This window comes from Gossypium hirsutum, chromosome D03 (genome assembly GCF_007990345.1).
Source record: "Gossypium hirsutum isolate 1008001.06 chromosome D03, Gossypium_hirsutum_v2.1, whole genome shotgun sequence".
NCBI classification, from domain to species: Eukaryota; Viridiplantae; Streptophyta; class Magnoliopsida; order Malvales; family Malvaceae; genus Gossypium; species Gossypium hirsutum.
The window spans coordinates 54863011-54881655 of record NC_053439.1 but is presented as its reverse complement, the minus strand read 5'-3'; the positions used below and the strand labels follow the sequence as shown (position 1 = coordinate 54881655).

Below are 18645 nucleotides of genomic sequence, written 5' to 3'. Positions count from 1 at the left end.
AACCCATTCAGTCCATTCAAATAATTAACTAATTACAGGAAAATAAGGCATATATACTATGTTTTTTAATGTATTTTATTCTATATTTATTTGAATATAAATATAATTATAATGCTTGGAGTTTACTAGCAAAGCAATTTGCTCGTGATTGCCAAGTTGGACCAAAATATTGATCCTCCAATGTCCCATGTGGAATTTGCAATTGGGTTGGTCTAGGTCTCTGGATCAATAGTTAGTGAGACTTTAACTGCAAACAGTTGAGAAAATAATTGGTATACATTCAAAACTCAATTGCAGCCTTGCAAACAATGAAATGACTCAACTTATTACATTACATACAATTAGATTTTCTCAAATTTTTATGGTTTAATTATGCTTTAATCTATATACTCTTCAAACATTTTAAACTTAGTCTTTTTAATCTATATACAATAATATTATTCATGCAAGTTAAGATCACTCAACCATTAATGTCCGCGGAATAGAATAAATAAATGCCTGCCAACACATTATCGGTTGTCCGGCTAAACATGCGTGTCTGCGCCTTCAATTTGCATTTCTAAAACTCATCTTTATTTAATCAAATCAATATAGAGAACTGAATCTCATAAATTTAATTTACTGGAGAAAGTAAAGGGTTGACTTCAGTTTATAATATAGAAAACGTTGCATCCAAACATGATTTTTTTGAAGATTTTATAATTACCATCAGAATGGGTTTCTCCAATTATTTATTATTTACGAAATGAATTAAGGGTAATTTGTTTATTCATTAATAATAATAAATTGTTTAAGGTTATTTAAGTCGGGACAATTTTATTTTAGATATTTTTATAGTGAATTTTCGTGTTTGGCCTAGTGATTAAAGGTTATTCACTCGTAAAATTCAACCAGATTTGAGCATCTAGTAGTAAATTTCTATTTGGGTGATTCTTTTTGGATGTAGTGTATGTTCAAGCTATTATTATGAGAAAACGACCTAATATAAACAACATGACTTTTTGTGCATATAATTGAATAAAAATTAAAATTTCATATGTATAATTACATTAAATCAAAGTGTATGTAACACATTATACATTTTATTAAAATTCATGTATAAATTTGAAATTTATTCCTAAATCTTATTTATTAACTTAATTTTTTGTTATTTTATTTAGTTAAATTAAAAAATTTGTAGCAGTTTAATTGTATTCTTGGATTAATAAATTTCATCATTCATCTAAAAAGATAAAATAGAAAATTATTTTTTTATATGATAAATATAATGATATATTCCTTAGAATTGAATAAATAAACAAATTATTTTTACATCATTTTGTGCATATGTAGAATTTGTTGGCCCTTATGTTATAGAATTGGAAGAGATATGATGATTATGTTATTTGTGGTTCTAAATGAATATACTGTAGATGAAATTAAAAGTATATGTATCTCCTTAATTGCCAATTAAAGAGAATTTTATTTTCATAAGTTTCCTTAGATTGCAAACCTTTTTTTTTTATTCCTTTAATTGCCGAGAGGGTTTACATCACTTTTTTTATTCATGTTCAACAGAGAGAGAGAAGAGCGTTTATACTTAAAAAGGGAGAGTTTTTACTTGGACAAGAGGCGGCTATTAGATGGAGTTTGACGGAGTTGGGGGAGTGCGCGTTGGGTGCTCTTCCTAGAGATGTGAAGGTGAGCCAGCTTATTTCTCCATGCAAATGGGAGCGGGTGGAATACCAACTTTATTCGTCTGTCTTTAACGGGGTGGGGGCAACATTCATTTTGCCTCAACAACCGCCAGTGGCTAGGTGGAAAGCACCGGAGGGCTGATGGTGAGCAACATTTGTCATGAATAACTCAAAGATATTTAAATTTAGATCAAAATAAATCATGTAACTACAACTAAAATGAAATTATTACATGAACAAACAGTTATCAATCTGTTACACGATTTATTCTAGTTTAAATTTCACTACATGTGATAATTTTAAATTGGTTAATAGAATCAAATTATTTTATGTCTAAATTATTAAATATTCAAACGTTAACTGAATAATTTTATTCTATGTCAATGTTGATCTTCTAAGATTAAGAGAGAATATAAAAACGAAAAAATAACAAGGGAGAAGATGAAGATGTGTTTGAAGACTAAATTAATAGAATTTATAAATGCAAATAGTTCTATTTTTTGAATTATTTAGAATTAAGACACAATTGATAGAATGTATAATTATTAAGGAGTAAATGTATTATTATATCAATTAAACACAAAACAAAAGAGGTCGGATCAGTGACAAAATAGAAAAAAGTGGTTCTAATTTGGTGACTGAAACATTAACAGGCAAAAAATTTAGAGACTATATTTAAAATGGACTTTTCTATAAAAACTGTCTTTCGAGAAAAGTTGAATTTTGGTTTTCATCTTCCAAATTTTCTGCGTTTGACCCGTTTATTGCCTATCAATGAAGCCGACATCAATAATTGATAATTCCGTTTTCCATTGCCACTCCCTGTTATTTATATGTCAGTCCTTTGAGATTGGAACTCAAAGGCAAAGCAAAGGTGGCCAAAGCCAAATCCATAGCAGTCCATCCTTTTGCAGCACCCGACGAAGCTCAAACTACTGCAAACCTACAATATCAACATATTTTCTCCCTCTATCAATGGCAACAAGCTTAAGCTCACATATAAGCCTCCAAACTTCAGAATCCAAAATTAGTGATTTTCCTGACTGGTATTCGCCGGAAACAGGAATCTATTCCAGCAAACATCCCTCTATATCTCTCCCCACGGATCCATTTCTTGATATTGTTTCCTTCGTGTTCTCTCACAAACATGATGGGGTCACTGCTTTGATCGATTCCTCCTCTGGGTATTCAATACCTTATTCAAAGCTTTTACCTTTAATCCAATCCATGGCCTCTGGTCTCCACCACCTAGGTGTTTCTCAAGGTGATGTAGTCTTGCTTCTGTTGCCAAATTCTTCTCACTTTCCCATCATTTTCTTCAGCGTTCTATATTTAGGTGCAATCGTTAGTGCCATGAATCCACTAAGTAGTACGTTTGAGATCAAGAAACAGGTTTCTGATTGTAGTGTACGTTTTGCTTTTACTTCACTTGAAAAGATTGACCAACTCAACAACTTGGGTGTTCATGCAATTGGGGTACCACAAAACATCGACTTTGATTCAGAAAATATTGGTTTTTCCCCTTTCCATGAGCTTAATGGTGGCCGATTTGGTAAAGCACCAAGGCCAGTAATTAGGCAGCAAGACACAGCAGTAATTATGTATTCATCAGGTACTACAGGTGTTAGTAAGGGAGTTGTTTTAACACATGGGAATTTAATAGCTACGGTTGAGCTTTTTGTAAAATTTGAAGCTTCACAGTATGAATATTCAAGTTCAAAGAATGTTTATTTAGCTGTGGTGCCTATGTTCCATATCTATGGATTATCACTTTTTGTGGTTGGATTGTTATCACTGGGTTCTACCATTGTTCTCATGCGGAGATTTGATGGCAATGAAGCGGTGAAACTAATTGACTACTACGGAGTTACTCACTTTCCACTTGTTCCACCTATACTAACAACATTGGTAATGACAGCCAAAGGTGCTACCAATACTGAAAATAGCTTCAAGAGTTTGAAACAGGTTTCTTGTGGTGCTGCTCCCACAAGCAGGAAAATCATAGAGGACTTTTTTCAGGTTCTTCCTCACGTTGATTTCATTCAGGTATATATATTAAGGCTTAGCACTTACTTGGTGATTAAGTAACTATTAGCTCTAGAATTTGATTCTTAAGCTTGATTGAATGTTATATGTTAATAGGGTTATGGCATGACTGAAACAAGTGCAGTAGGAACTCGTGGATTCAACACCCAAAAATGTCATAAATATTGTTCAATAGGACTTCTTGCCCCAAATATGCAAGCTAAAGTGATGGATTGGAATTCTGGCTCTCCTTTGCCTCCGGAATATTATGGCGAGCTTTGGCTAAAGGGACCTGCGATTATGCAACGTAAACAATTAACGAACTCTTCATTAAAATATGGGGTGACCTCATACTTTGAATATGATTAAGTAGCTTATGTGATTTTGCAGGATACTTGAATAATGATGTGGCCACCAAGATGGCAATTGACAAAGATGGTTGGCTACGTACTGGTGACATAGTTTGTTTTGATGAAGATGGGTATTTGTATGTATCTGACCGCTTAAAAGAGATTATAAAGTACAATGGCTATCAGGCATGGCTTTCATACTTTACAACGAGTCATAATCTAATGATCTAAAATCCCTTTTAACATGGTATTTACAATTTCATGTATCATTCAGATAGCACCTGCTGATTTAGAGGCAATATTGATTTCCCATCCCCATATACTTGACGCTGCTGTAATTGGGTAAGTAGTAATTTTCTCCAATGCTAAACAAGGAAGCATTTTGCCTTTGATTCCTCGAAGGATAAATGAACCTATTTGTTTCTATTTTGAGTGCCTTAGAGAAATGGATGAAGTATATGGGGAGATACCAGTGGCATTTGTGGTAACAAGGCATGGTAGTACACTCAACCAGGAAGATGTGATGGGCTTTGTGGCTATGCAGGTGAGCAAGTTGTTGCCAAATCATACCAAATACCGCCAGCTTTTTCATTTTTTTGCTGTCTTGTTTATTAAACACTTACCAGCTACTTTCTTCTTTATTATTTATTAGGTTGCACCTTATAAGAAAATAAGAAAGGTGGTGTTTACAAAATTAATACCAAAGTCTGCTACAGGCAAGATCCTTCGAAGAGAACTTAAAAAGTTGTTAAGCTCAAGTTGTAGACTGTAACATCATCTTTGAGTTTATTCGCCTTTTAAGTTCAACGTTCCATATTTGTGCTTCATGTAATTATATTTACCATATCTGCAGTGAAATAGAATCCTCAGATTCTGCAAAAATTGGAAGAAAACTCCTACTACCTTACTTCCATTATATTACCATTGCATAATGATGAGATAAATACATAGATATTGCATAATTTTAGATTGGGATAATATAATTTTTGGTCCCTGAAATTGGCAACTAGGTTTACTTTGGTATGTGCATTTTTTTTTGTCTACTTAAACTTGACAATTAGGTTCATTTTGGTAAAATATATAATGAAAAATTGATGATGTGGCACTCTAAGATTGTGCCACATCATCACTTGAAAATTGAAATATTTATATAAATTTTCAAAAGATGTGGTACAATTTCAGAATATCACATTTAGTATTTTAATAACCTGGTTGATGGTTGAACAAGTCAAAATACTTGTCCCCGATTCAACCAATTTGATCAGTTCAATCACCATTCTAAAAAATTAATTTTTATTAATCCTTTTCAATTGTCATTTTTGTCCTAGTTTTTTATTTTTACAAATTTCAAATAGTTTTCGAATCAATCGGTTCAACACCTTTGTTTAGACTATTATATAGATTAATTCTCAATCTATCCAATTCGTTTATGTTTCAATAACACTGGTCACATCATTAAAAGACAAAAATAGATCTAGTTGCTAAATTTAAAGATCAAAGTGAACCAAAAAAAATACAGGTACCAAAGTGTAGTTAGTTGCCAAATAATTGTATTATCCCTTTTAGATTTGATGAAATATACCGCTTGTTTTTACGGTTACTGACACCTTCATATCAAAACACGGGGGAAAAAAATCTCATCGGGTTTGATGAGACGTTAGTTTACGTCCATACAAACTTTTGATGATACGCGTCACCTCACTTGTGAAAATGGAGAGTTTCTTGGAAATTCTTTTGCTCACTCCAAAACATTCTCAATGGCAACGCCATTCCTCACCACGTCCACCACTTTGTCCCTTTCTCTTTCAACCCATCTCCACCGTCTTTCCAGTTCCTTATCCTCTACTTGTTTCCCTTTTAAGCCAAACCTCCACAGAGTCCGTAGAAGCCCATCACTTCTTGCTTCCTATGGAAACCCACACTTATTTAACCACGAAGATCATCATTCCACCTATAAATCATTGCTATCCACCAGAATTCTTGGACCCAAATCCAATTTCTTGCAAATGGGTCCTTCAGAAACTAGCTGTAGCAGAGAAATTTTAGTCAAATCCTCTGCATCAGACAGTAGTAACACTGTCATCTCCACTCTATCTCAAAAAGTGAGTAAATTTCCTTTTGTTTTTAATCAAAAATGAAAGCTTTACCAAATGTTTATTGACATGATTTAGTTATATAGGTGTTTGGGGTTTTGCACTTGGTTGTTTCGCTTGGGATAGTTCTGGCAATGGATAAGTTCTTGAAACAAGCTTTTGTGGCTGCTGCTATAAAGTTCCCCAGTGCATTATTCGGAATGTTTTGTATATTTTCTGTTTTGGTCATACTTGATACTACTATCCCTGTTGCTGCAACAAGCTTGATGAACTTTTTTGAGCCAGCCCTCATGTTCATTCAGAGATGGCTTCCACTGTTTTATGTTCCAGCTTTGGTGGTTCTGCCACTTTCTGTTAGAGATATTCCTGCTGCTTCAGGCCTCAAGATATGCTTCATCATAGGTATACTTTAAGGGTGATATTTCTTAATTGTTGATTCTTTTTGGATTGATTTTTGCATCAATTAAAGTCATTTGCCTTTCTCAATGAGAATGGTATATTACTGTTCTCTTCCAAGAATCACAGATACTGTGGAAGGAAATTGCCTCAAACATCACATGCCATTGTTGCTTCCAACTGTAAAATAGAAGATTTGTGACAATTGGAACCTTTCTTGTAAGGTTCTGTTTATTTATTTTGAGTTGCTAGTACGTGTTTGATACTGGAAACTTGAATTTTAAGTTTCGTACTTATGAGATGAAAAGGGGTGAATAGTGCCCTACCTGGAAACTTCCTCTCAACTTATGGTCGCCTTTGTTATAATAACTTTTCTGATAATTTAATCATGATTTTATTTATTTATTATGGAATCTATTTATCATAAACATGAGAATGTAATTTCTAATAAAATATGGGAAAATTAGATTGGAAAGTTAAAAATAATATAAAGACAAAATTAAATCAAAATATTGGTTTAAGGTATTTATTAATAAACTAAAAAAAAAGCTATTACTTTGCAAGTATTATATATGCCTAATTTTTTTAATTTATTCCAAAAGGTTTTATATATACATTATATTTAAAAAATATATGTAGGATAAATTTGAAACAGTTTTTCTTTCTATTAATATTATAAATAATTTTTTTAAATATCAATTAAAATTTATTATTTAATATTTAAACCAAATATTTATTAAGAATAAAGTTTATTATAAAAACTAAATATATAAATATTTTTGTGACAAAAACATAAATATTTTATTTTATTTAATAAGAGTAAATTCATAAATTGTCATTACATTCTAAAAAAAAGTATTTTCTAAATCAAAAGGTAACTTTTTCGGTAATTACTTTCCCAAGACTCACATTCTTTAAAGTAACTTCCCCGACATTCATTTTATTAGGATTCACAATTCGAAACACCAAAAGCTACCTATATGTGCAGAGGCGTGGCAAGTATAGGATGTATGTACATGTCTTGCTGTTTAGTTTTAAATGTCAGCATCGTTTTGAATGTTGTCCATTTCACTTTGAAATGAATCACCAATCCACCAGGAGAAAACTGGGTGATATTTTCTGCTTTGATCCCGAACTCACCGTTATGAAGGTAGGTACCCTGTAGTCTGAGACCGACATTCATGCCTCATTTTTACGTTCATTTGTCACGAATTACATCAATCTGTTATTCATTTTTCACCTGTTTTAATCTCTAATATAGTTGCAAATAAGTGTGCTTGATTCTTCTGCAGCTGGAGGATGGTTAGCTTCTCTTTGTGTTGCGGGTTTTACAGCTATTGCCATTAGGAAAATTGTGAATACAGAAATGGTAGATGCTGAGCCTATGGCAAAACCTTCCTCATTTGCTCCTATAGAATTTTGGACTTGGGGTGGTATCTTTCTTGCATCATTTGTTAGTGCAATTTTTTATCCCACAGCATTAGGGACAACTGCTCGAACATGCCTTCCCTTCCTACTTGCTTCCACTGTGCTAGGCTACATGGTTGGTTCGGGGTAAGTTTTCATTTTTTTTCATCTTTACAGCAGATTCATACGGACAGGTTTTTCCTAATAACAACTATAACATAATTTTATGAAATTTGTGCTAATTTGTATTCTTCTGATTTCAGGTTGCCATCTGCTGTGAAAAAAGTTCTTCATCCGATTATTTGCTGTGCACTCTCAGCAGATCTTGCAGCAGTGGCTTTTGGGTACATTTCACAGTCGGGAGTTGATGCGGTATTAGGTATTATTTAAAAGCTGATCTTTCTTGTTCTTTAATTAAAGGAAATCCAACATGGGAGTGTCACAAATGCATTCCATCCTCGAATTTGCAATTCTTGACAAGTTTCTTGTATTAAGGTTCGTGCTTTACGTGCAAGTCTTTGTTATGCTATGTAGATATAACGATGTTGGTCTTGGTTCCTGCAGGAGATTACCTTACAAAGGTGTCATCTAATCCTGGAGCTGGTGATGTTCTCATGGGATTTTTGGGCTCTGTCATTCTTTCTTTTGCTTTCTCAATGTTCAAACAAAGAAAGGTAACTTACCGCCCTTCAAATTCAGCAAACAACACAATTTCATGATCTCCCTTTCACACTATCAATGATCCATAAGCCAACAATAAGTTTAATCCCAAGGGTCAACTTTACCGTTATGAAATATCCAACTTAATGGCAGGCCTTATGCTCCAAATATATGGATAATTAAAAATAATAATTATACCAAAGTTGGACACGTACTCATATTTGATACCTACCATCGAGTACGAGTAACATAAGTCCTAACTAATGAAATACTTTGATGAGTACTAATAACTGCTGCACTTGACTTTTACAGCTTGTCAAGAGACATGCAGCTGAGATTTTCATATCAATCATCTTGTCAAGTTTGTTTTCTTTGTATTCAACTGCTCTTGTTGGACGTCTTGTTGGATTAGAACCAAGTCTGACAGTTTCAATTCTACCGAGATGTATAACTGTGGCATTAGCTCTCAGCATTGTTTCCCTTTTTGAGGGTAAGATAACTCGCTACACGGTCTACACTCTATAGGACGTTGCAGGCAACTATGTCTTCTGATTCATTTATGACATAACTAAGCACATAAATGGAGAAGATAAACCATGCTTCAGTAGATATAATAGCTTGTCTATATTGCTTGTAGGCGCCAATTCATCTCTCACAGCTGCAGCAGTTGTAGTGACTGGTCTAATTGGTGCAAATTTCGTGCAAGCAACACTTGACAAATTACGTTTTCGTGATCCTATTGCTCGAGGAATAGCGACTGCATCTAGGTATATACCTGATAAAACCAGTGAGAGCTAACTATTCTTGATTATGTATCTACTCTCATTTTGTTGACATCTTTACTTGTATTGGTCCAGTGCCCATGGATTGGGAACAGCTGCATTATCAGCCAAGGAGCCTGAAGCCCTTCCATTCTGTGCCATTGCTTATGGTCTCACTGGTATATTTGGCTCATTGTTTTGCTCAGTACCGGTAATCAGACAAAGCTTGCTCGCAATCGTCGGCTGACACTACCGGTTGTAACAATTCTGCACACTTGCTTGTCCCCGTCAGATTGATTATATTATACAGCATTAGGTCAACTCTAAACAATGATGCTGCAAATATTTCATCATATCATTATTTGTGTTTTGAATATCGTTTTATAAAATGCTCTTTATTTTCTTACCACTTAACTTTCACTTAAAAAAAAGACACCTAATCAACAAATGCTACTTGGAGGATATTAGGAAAAAAAAGTTAAAAAACTGGAAATTACAGACGTGATCATTATGCCACCATGATAGATATGGCACATACTCATAGAAGGAACATCCTTTAGTTCCTTATTGTAATCGTAACAAACAATGTTGTCAAAATAACATCATCTTGGATATTATTTCCTTTTCTGCACTACTTGTTTGCGCTTTTTTTTCTTTAATTTTGTTTTACACGTTATTAAAAAGTGTCGCAACAGATTGGAGAATGTCACATTATGGCCATGCTCCATAGCCAATCCTCTTATTCCAAAAACAAAAACAAAAAAAACAAAAATCATAAGCATCATTAATGATTACAAACAAGAAGCGTAGAGATGATGGAATCCTTGTATGAACTTCTTGAATTTGATCTCTGATTCGTTTTTCTAAATTACAACAGGAGAAAATAAATACATAGGAGGTGGAAATTGTGGAAAGCTGAAAAGAGTGAAGCCAAAGCCAAAGCCTTGCCCAATGTATGAGGAAACTCTTAGGCTTTTGTTGCTTGTAATGGAGCTGCAGTTTTGCTAGCGGTAATTTGCTCATACAGGTCTCTTATCTTCAACCCCACAATGGTTTGGAAGAGGCCAGTTCCATTGTTACTTCCTGGGAAATCAGCATGCTTCAACATTTGTTGAGTGACTTCTCCATAGAACTTGGTAGAGAGGTTGCTTAAATGGCTTTCTACGTATATCAGTTCATCTAATCTGTCAAATTGCCCGTCCATCTCCAGAACAGAAACCTAAAGACAAGAAGCATAGCATTGCCATCAAAGAGTTCAAAACAAAAGTTTACAACATGAGGGCGGTTCATTAATGGTTTTAATAGAGAAGGAAGAATAAATACCTCATGGCCGAAGTATGTGTCAGGGCCATAGGAGAATTTGATGCCAGGGTAAGAACAAGTGAGCTTCCTTCCACATGGTATCCATGAGATGGTTGAGCCTTCATCAAACAGGTAAACTGGACTGAAATGCTCCACCCCTTCTTTCATTATCAACCTCACTCTCAAAACCTTCCCCTCATTGTCATCTGGGATCAGCTGAGTTGGGAGCACTTCGATTACTGCATCGGCGTATTGCTTTTGAGGATCTGCAGTACAAGATTGGACAAGGTCCTAAGTTTTGTATGCTTGTAGCTACCAGTCTTGGTCTGGTTTTGAATAAAATTAAATAAGCAGTAGAGAGAATCATGATAGTGTTTATACCGATAAAGGCATCGAAATCAGGCTTCCTGGCTTCAATACTGGCTTTAATGCTTTCAAGGCTGTGTCCTCTCTCAGCCATGTCCCTCTGCAATGTTTGTAAGATGAAGCTAATGAGCAAAAACCCATGCTTAGAATTTGCACAATTTTCACATTTAAAAAAAATACAAAGTTGGTCACCTGAATTTTCCATGCAAATTTGACCTCATTGCTGATATCCAAATATATACTGAAGTCTAACAGATCCCTCACACGTTCATCAAACCTATATATTATAGAACAAACCACTCATTAACTGTCACATGCAAGTCGAGGAGTGCTTGCTAAGACTATTGGAACAAATTCAATGCGTCCAGGCCCAACAGGCTAGGGGAAAGAATGAATGAATGAATGGTTGTAATGTGTAGTTTATGACTTACATGGGGTGCAGTCCCTCGATGACAAGGATCTTTGGAGGCTTAATTAGCTCAGGAGGATCCAAGAGACCAGAAACATGGTTGTAGATAGGCTTGTCGACAGCAATACCGCTCTTGAGAGCCTTAACTTGTTCATACATGAGGTCAAAGTCGTTGGCTCTTGGGTCAAGTGCTGTCACTCCCTTCTCTTTCCTTCCAGTTCTGTCAAGTGAATGATAATCATCTAAACATATCACAGTGGTCATATCGCTGATCAGTGTGTTGGAATCAGGGTTGCCTCCCTTTGGTGGCTCAGCTGCACCACCGAACACACTTGTTAGCCTCCTCATGAAGGTACTCTTCCCACATCCTGAGTCAGCAGCTAAACCAATCACAACTGTTTGTGAGTCACCAGCTGAGCAGGTTATCACACATGAGCTGCTGCCACCTCTCTTGCTAGTTCTCTTGCTAGTTCTGTAGAAAACTAGGTGGTTGTGGTGAGAACTGAAGTGGGTTTTTGATGGTGTGGAGATTGAACATGTTGAGTTGAGAGATTGGGTGGTGTATACTGGGCAAACTGCCATTGTTTAGCTACCTCACTATCTCAGGTTCTGTCTGCTAGGAAGCAGAATTGTAGAGTAGAGAGCTTTAAGAGAAGAAGAGGTTGCTAAAAATGGGCAAATAGTGTTAGATGGTCCTCAATCAAAGACCACATAAAAACGTGTTTGGATTATTGTCCTTACAAGGGAAATTATGGAACACAAATAACAGGAGGAAAAAGGTTGAAGAAAAATGGTTGAACAGCTGAGGTGTATTTCGTTTGTGGGTTCCTGTGACTGCCCCTAGTTTTGGACGGGTTTTGCAGGTGTGCATGAATGGACTTGATTCAATTGGAAAGGGACAAAAGAGTAATTTGAAATGCTTTTGTTACAGAGCATGGGGTTGTCATTCGTTGTAGTTTGGATATTCTGGTGACACGTGGCATGAATGGAGTGGCTGGTTAAAGATGAGGGGTTTGGGGGTGTGGAGTGGTGGAGTGGGGTGGTGAGGCGATATGGACCTTGTGCCATGCATTTGTACTGTTCCTTTGTGCAAATGTGGGGAAGTTAAGTCTACCATAAATTATAATCTTTATTGTCAACATCCTCATCTTTTAACCGTTTTAAAATTTTAAAATATTTTATGAAATTTAAATTCCAACACTAATGTAAATAAATTCTTTTTAAGAAATTCAAGTGAAAAAATTTATAAAATTTAACTATTAAATTTTTTATAGTAAAAAGTCTCTTTTATTAAAAAAATTGAAAATTTTAATTCGATCAAAAAGTAAATTGGTGTTTTTGTTAAAATTTTTATTAATTTCTATTATTAAAAATTGGTAGCATGAGGTATATACGGCATGTCACATGCCGCTATTTAATTATGTTATCAACAATGTTAAATTTTAATAGTATAAATAAATAAAATTTTAATAAAAATGATCAATTTATTTTTTAATATCATGTTTTTTTATTAAAAATAAATACAATTTAGTAACATTTAAAGGGTGATTTCATTTTCACATCCACAAAAGAAATAAATGGGCAAAAAACTAGGACAGAAGAACAGCGGCCTCCGGTTTGCGATATAGCTTTTTCTGGGACTGTGGGTCATTGGGCCTTTGCAGCCACATGTTTTATTTATTTTCATGCAAAAATAGCCGTGCTTTGCGGACCTTATTTCAAAAATCAAAACTAAGAGGGGGTGGGAGGAAGATTCAATTGTTAGCTATTTTCTAAGCCCTTCAAGTTGGTGGTATATGTATGAAATTTGTTGGACCACTTAAAGGGCCATTAGTAACTCAATGCTTGGATGAAGCCCAAATTTAATTACAAATATAAAGGTCATAGAGCTCTTAATGATACGGCTAGATCGGTATCATTGTCAAAGATTATGATAGGTTTATTGTGAGTGAGAAGAAGTATTATATTTATACAAACTTTATTTTTATTTATAAATATTTTTTGTGGAAAGAAAAAAATATTTAAATGAGTTCAAATTCACGTCCTTATAATTATTATAATAATAACAATACTAATTAATTTATTACTCAATTAAATTGGAGAATGTATTATATATTATCTGAATTGAAAATTGCAAACATTGTGAAATTCAAAGTGAGATTTCTTAATCACCAAGCTTATCAAAGCGATCATTATTGGGCCAACTGTTAGACTACACTTAGAAAATGCAAACATTAATCACTAAGCTTATTAAAGTGGTCAGTATTGGACCACCTTTTAGACTAGAAAAGGGCATGAGTGTTTTTCATACAATTAGGCTTCCTTTGTATTCCATGGCACTTATGGTGAGATGGCAATTCAAGGACATATGCTTCTTTTATTTCTTTAGAGTTCCTTCTATCAAAGTTTAATAAGCATATAAATCTTATAATTATGAAATTAATATAAATTAACTAAAAATAATTCCGTAAACAATAAACATATAATTCTATTACTTTTTAATAAAATTATTATTTCGCATTAATATGATTTTTATAATTACTTATTATTTATTAATTTCATAAATATCAAATAAATTAAAATTTTCCTCTATATATAATTACATATACATTTTAATCGAGTGCCTTTAATTATCATTTTACATTTTAACAATATCTCACTTTAAAATCACTGTTACAATTGAATTCAAAAACACATCTTACTATTAAATTTAATATATTACAATAATTAGTTTTTTATTACCACATTAAAATTCATGATGATGTAATGGACAGTGCCATATATACTTGATTAATAAACTTTGATTATTTTTTCAAAAAATTATTTTCAAGTTTTTTACTATTTTAATATTAATTTTGCGATTAAGCAAAATAATTCCTTTTTAAAAATTTTCAATTTAAAAAATAATAAAACTATCATGATTTTAAAGTTTTCATCAAATTTAGCTCATATTAAATATCAACAAATTTAGAATTAATTCCAAATTAATAAAATGTATAAATGTTAAAAAGTTAAAATTGTTGTTTTTTTAATTAAAACAAAATTAGCAAAAAATAATTGTTTTAATTGTCTTTAATTGTGATACTTGAAAAAATAACCAAGAATGGGAAATAAATTGCGATAATAATGAATTTGAAATTATTTGCTTGAACACTTCCCTCTCAACTCTAAATGGCAGTAAGAACTAATTCCCTAGAATCTACCTCAGTTGTAATGCATACAAACCCATTATATCAAAATCCACTAGACAATATCATGAAATGAGAAACACAATCATAAGGTATAAAATATATATAATACCCCATAGATAGGGCTTGGCACCATCAACAATCATCCACATACGACCACAGCATACCGCCATACCCTCGCTTTATATCTCTTGTTCCCCAAAAGTAATCATAGCACAGCCTGACTTCATATCTCTTACTTGTGTCCCCTAAAGTACAAGTAAATTTTCTGCACACACCAACCAACACACACTGGTAAAACATTCCGTCAAAAGCAATTAAATATCAACGCAAAGCAGCTACATAATAAATGAACTTACTATATTAAGACACTGATTCGAAGAAATCTAGCATATAGATCTCCAATTTCACATGTTCAATGAAACTTAAAAAAGCAATTATTATGCAGATTCACGTGCAACATTATTTACTAGGAAACGTTATGTATTATTAAATGTAGAGTGAGTAAAGAAACATTTCTTACCAAGAATGCTAATTAGTGTCTAGATCTTAAAAGAGAGAAATCAGATGACATTGCCACATATCCATTTTTCAATAAAATACAATAAACTAACCTGAATAACCCACAAGCTCAGCAGTGACTCCAAGCAAAATAGCCCAAAACCAACAAAGAAGAATACCTGTAAAAGCACAAATACATTAGTTAAGCCCAAACATCAAATAAAAAAAACGTTTGAAAAAGAAAAGAAAAAGCATCCATGTAACTCTCCTTCGAACTACATTGCGCAAACAATTGTACCAAGTTAATAAATTACATTTGTCAAAAACAAAATCGTGATGGAAAGAAGAATGCACATCCTTAAATTCCTACATTCAAAAGCAATAAAACTTACCCCCGCCAACATATGATCAGAGATAACATCAATTGCTGCCAGGATACCACTGCAATTAAAGGCAACAGAAAAATATAGTAAATTACAAACTTAAATTGAATCACACTAGTTGCGCATGAAATGATACAATCATAAGAACATTCCAACATCTAACAATTTTAACAAGGCAAAACTGAACAAAAAGAGGTCAGAATGTCCCAGTAACTACAGTGTCTATAACAACAGCTAAACATGCTAGGATCATCTATACAATCAATCGCAACTAAAATGTGCAGAAAATTGCTTAGACAATCACCAACTATGCCAACTCAAGGTCTTCCCAACTTCAGGAAAGAATTAAGGAATAAAGAACTTACGTTAACGACTTCCCATGGAAGACAATAGGAGGAGCAATTGCAGCAAAAATGCAAAATCCAAGGTGGAGCTACACAAAGCAAATAGACAAGTTAAGCAAAAAGAAACCAATAATAATAATGCCTCCCCAATCACAATTAAACTCACCAAGTAGAACATGAAAAACCAACCAAAATTCAAGGCACTATCTGTCCTGTAAGATGAAACCCAGTAGAACAACCATCAGCACTCCAAAATTTTCTATTTTCATGCTACAAATAGAATATTTAAACCAATCACTAAATATTTACCTCATTGCTCGGTAAAGTGGTCTGTACCACAACACATATGAAAGAGGGCATCCAAGCAACATATAGATTACAGCAAGGAAAAAAATCTTAACACCTAAAACATAAGAACCAAGTTAGAATATAAATATCATTGTATGCCTAGACCACATTCCATAATAAAGGTAAAATACCAGACAAACAGAAAATACATACCACCACCCTGAATCCAACAGACAATCACTGCAATAACATTAAAAACAAGGCAAAGAACTATGCCTGAAACGTGAAAAAATGAAGCATGTCAGTAATACAAAACAATGAGGTAGTACGGTGTAAACTTTACCATAATTGCCAAAATCAATATCATACTATAACTGTCAAATGAAGATTCAAGGACACCCGACTTGAGATTTCCAAGGTTCAAACAATGAAAGGATTAAGAAGATGCTCTGAATACATTACACAATAACAACTTGCAAAAAAGGGACAGAGACTGATATAACAATGAAACTCAGTGCATAAAAATTACAAGATGGTCTTTCTTTTGTATAAATGCTTAGACAATTAACATTAAAAAAAAAAGAAAAGGAAAGAATGGACAGTAGTAGTGGAAAATCCATAAAAAAGCATACCAAGCCAACTTGCAAATGCAAGATATTGCAGCCTCTGAGCATGAACCGGTATCTCATTAGCTATATCATGATGTATAATCGGGAAAATTGGTGGCCAATTTTTATCATCTACAGAAACACCAGCTGATATACCAAAACAAAAAAGGGAATATTAAGCACTATATCGGACCAACCAAAAAGAAAGTAAAAGTAAACAATTGCTTATGGTCCAGTTCTCTTACCTTGGGAAACAGCATCTTCTCTTCTCTTTATATCCTGAAAATTAAAAGATAACATAGAAGAATAAAAGTTAAATAGAAAACTCAAAACTCAAGTTGCAGGCGAATCATAAGAACAGTTAATGTCGTGCACAAGGAGTCATCTCATGATATAATCAAGTGACTAAGTTTTTATTCAAAGGAAAAAGGAAAGCAAGTAATTTATGCTTCTAAACAAGCACCAAGTTGAAAATAACCTTTTCCCTTCTTTTAAGATCAGCTTCCCAAGCTGCGAGCTCCTTTTCTCTTTTCTTAGAATCCTGCAATTATCAATATCAATGAAGCAAAGTAATCAGTCATCCCTTGTGTATTCATGATATGGAAATATAAAGGAAACGGAAACTCCATTACATTCATTGAATCCAGAGGTATATCCACAGTAGCATCATGTTTCTGCCCAAAACCCAGAGGTTCGGATGCCAGTGGTCGTGCAGGTGCGACAGAACCACCATTCTGCAATGACTCTCAATAAGTAACACTAAATAACACAGTCTAATATATTTAAATTTAATGCACATCCAAACAACAAAACACGATCAAGTAAGACGAGAACAACATCTGTACCAGAAATAAAAATCATGCCAAATAAGCATTTATGGTCCAAATAACAGCAATTAACATGGTATACATTATAATCATATATGGTCTCACGGTTAATAATTGAGAAGCAACAGAGGCTCACATTCGGCTTATATTGAACTTCTGTAGTCCATAAATTTCCAAATCATAGTAATCAGGTTTGAAACTACAGTCAATGTGAAAATATATGAAAAATTAACATTTCAACTTATATTACATATTAAGGCTCGAATATAAAAAGGCACCTAAAAAATCTATACAGTGAAAGTTTCGGCCGATAAATCGTATATTTTCAATCATTTGCAACAAAAGAAAAATTAAAAAATTAGAAGCCATTTCATCCCCGAAATGTTAGCAAGCAAGCTCTTCAGATCTAGTATTCTTGAAATCTAATTCCCAAACTACCCTAGAGAAGTGAAGAAACCGACTAACGTACACGTAAACAAAAGAAGAAAATTTCCAGATCTGAAATGGGCAAAAAAAGGAAATTAAAAAAAGGAAAGAAATAAATTCAATACCGAAAATGGATTGACTTCTTCTTCATCGAAAGGGTTTGGATCGTGGTGGCGATTCATACTCTCTCTCTATCTCTCTCTCTGTTTCAGATCCAAAATTATCTCCAAAGTTACGCCAGTTTTTGTTGGGTGACTTGAAGATAGAGAGACGCTACTTTACTTTTCGTAAATTAGCTTGGCTTGGCTTGGGAGTGACGCGGGATATTGAATGAAATTCGAGATTTGCCCTTTTCATTTTGAAATATTCACGAGTTTGGGCTTTGCTTGCATGGTATTGGTACGCACTAGACACAGTACCTTATTCTCCTAGGTGGGTGTACGTGGCAATACATGTCGCACGTTGAAAATGGTAAATCACTGGTTGCCACGTAAGGAGAGTGAAGAGGCGTGATAATCACGTGTTTCCAGCCTTCCCAAGCGTCAGTAGGTTCCCTTTCCATTTTCCTCTCGATCAAAAAGGTCTTATCAAATATTTGAATTAACTTTTACCTTGTACTACAAGTTTAGCCCCCT

At 33.8% G+C, this 18645-nt stretch overlaps 4 protein-coding genes across 4 annotated transcripts; 2 read left to right on the top strand and 2 right to left on the bottom strand.

Moving 5' to 3' along the window:
- The first annotated feature begins 2333 nt into the window (after positions 1-2333).
- LOC107938562 (4-coumarate--CoA ligase-like 6) lies at positions 2334-4933 on the top strand. Its single transcript, XM_016871762.2, has 6 exons — positions 2334-3722; positions 3819-4008; positions 4092-4237; positions 4326-4393; positions 4493-4595; positions 4704-4933. Exons 1-6 carry the CDS (start codon positions 2451-2453, stop codon positions 4821-4823), a joined length of 1899 nt encoding a protein of 632 aa, XP_016727251.1. The 5' UTR covers positions 2334-2450; the 3' UTR covers positions 4824-4933.
- A 765-nt stretch (positions 4934-5698) lies between these two features.
- On the top strand, positions 5699-9774 carry LOC107938583 (plastidal glycolate/glycerate translocator 1, chloroplastic). The gene is made up of 8 exons (XM_016871794.2): positions 5699-6153; positions 6231-6546; positions 7833-8094; positions 8211-8326; positions 8512-8621; positions 8920-9097; positions 9245-9374; positions 9465-9774. Exons 1-8 carry the CDS (start codon positions 5809-5811, stop codon positions 9613-9615), a joined length of 1608 nt encoding a protein of 535 aa, XP_016727283.2. The 5' UTR covers positions 5699-5808; the 3' UTR covers positions 9616-9774.
- Positions 9775-10181: 407 nt separating this feature from the next.
- Positions 10182-12580, bottom strand: LOC107938584 (phosphoribulokinase, chloroplastic). Its single transcript, XM_016871796.2, has 5 exons — positions 11468-12580; positions 11229-11313; positions 11052-11136; positions 10692-10936; positions 10182-10587 (listed from the first exon to the last, which is right to left on the bottom strand). Exons 1-5 carry the CDS (start codon positions 12025-12027, stop codon positions 10336-10338), a joined length of 1227 nt encoding a protein of 408 aa, XP_016727285.1. The 5' UTR covers positions 12028-12580; the 3' UTR covers positions 10182-10335.
- A 1959-nt stretch (positions 12581-14539) lies between these two features.
- Positions 14540-18398, bottom strand: LOC107938595 (secretory carrier-associated membrane protein 4). The gene is made up of 12 exons (XM_016871815.2): positions 18136-18398; positions 17390-17491; positions 17236-17298; positions 17003-17036; positions 16782-16904; positions 16363-16425; positions 16171-16264; positions 16028-16073; positions 15883-15950; positions 15527-15575; positions 15248-15313; positions 14540-14901 (listed from the first exon to the last, which is right to left on the bottom strand). Exons 1-12 carry the CDS (start codon positions 18190-18192, stop codon positions 14869-14871), a joined length of 798 nt encoding a protein of 265 aa, XP_016727304.1. The 5' UTR covers positions 18193-18398; the 3' UTR covers positions 14540-14868.
- Positions 18399-18645: the final 247 nt, after the last annotated feature.

Bases quoted from the DNA above. Each gene is read 5' to 3' on its own strand.
- LOC107938562 (XM_016871762.2), top strand. From the start codon at position 2,451: ATGAAGCCGACATCAATAATTGATAATTCCGTTTTCCATTGCCACTCC. The intron at 3,723-3,818 runs GTATATATATTA...ATATGTTAATAG, and splicing joins CTCACGTTGATTTCATTCAG to GGTTATGGCATGACTGAAAC. The intron at 4,394-4,492 runs GTAAGTAGTAAT...TGAGTGCCTTAG, and splicing joins CTTGACGCTGCTGTAATTGG to AGAAATGGATGAAGTATATG.
- LOC107938583 (XM_016871794.2), top strand. From the start codon at position 5,809: ATGGCAACGCCATTCCTCACCACGTCCACCACTTTGTCCCTTTCTCTT. The intron at 6,154-6,230 runs GTGAGTAAATTT...TTAGTTATATAG, and splicing joins TCTCCACTCTATCTCAAAAA to GTGTTTGGGGTTTTGCACTT. The intron at 6,547-7,832 runs GTATACTTTAAG...ATTCTTCTGCAG, and splicing joins CAAGATATGCTTCATCATAG to CTGGAGGATGGTTAGCTTCT.
- LOC107938584 (XM_016871796.2), bottom strand. From the start codon at position 12,027: ATGGCAGTTTGCCCAGTATACACCACCCAATCTCTCAACTCAACATGT. The intron at 11,137-11,228 runs GTGACCAACTTT...CAAACATTGCAG, and splicing joins AATTTGCATGGAAAATTCAG to AGGGACATGGCTGAGAGAGG. The intron at 10,937-11,051 runs GTATAAACACTA...CTTGTACTGCAG, and splicing joins TGATTTCGATGCCTTTATCG to ATCCTCAAAAGCAATACGCC.
- LOC107938595 (XM_016871815.2), bottom strand. From the start codon at position 18,192: ATGAATCGCCACCACGATCCAAACCCTTTCGATGAAGAAGAAGTCAAT. The intron at 17,299-17,389 runs GTAATGGAGTTT...TGATAATTGCAG, and splicing joins TACCTCTGGATTCAATGAAT to GATTCTAAGAAAAGAGAAAA. The intron at 16,905-17,002 runs GTAAGAGAACTG...TTGGTATATCAG, and splicing joins AGAAGATGCTGTTTCCCAAG to CTGGTGTTTCTGTAGATGAT.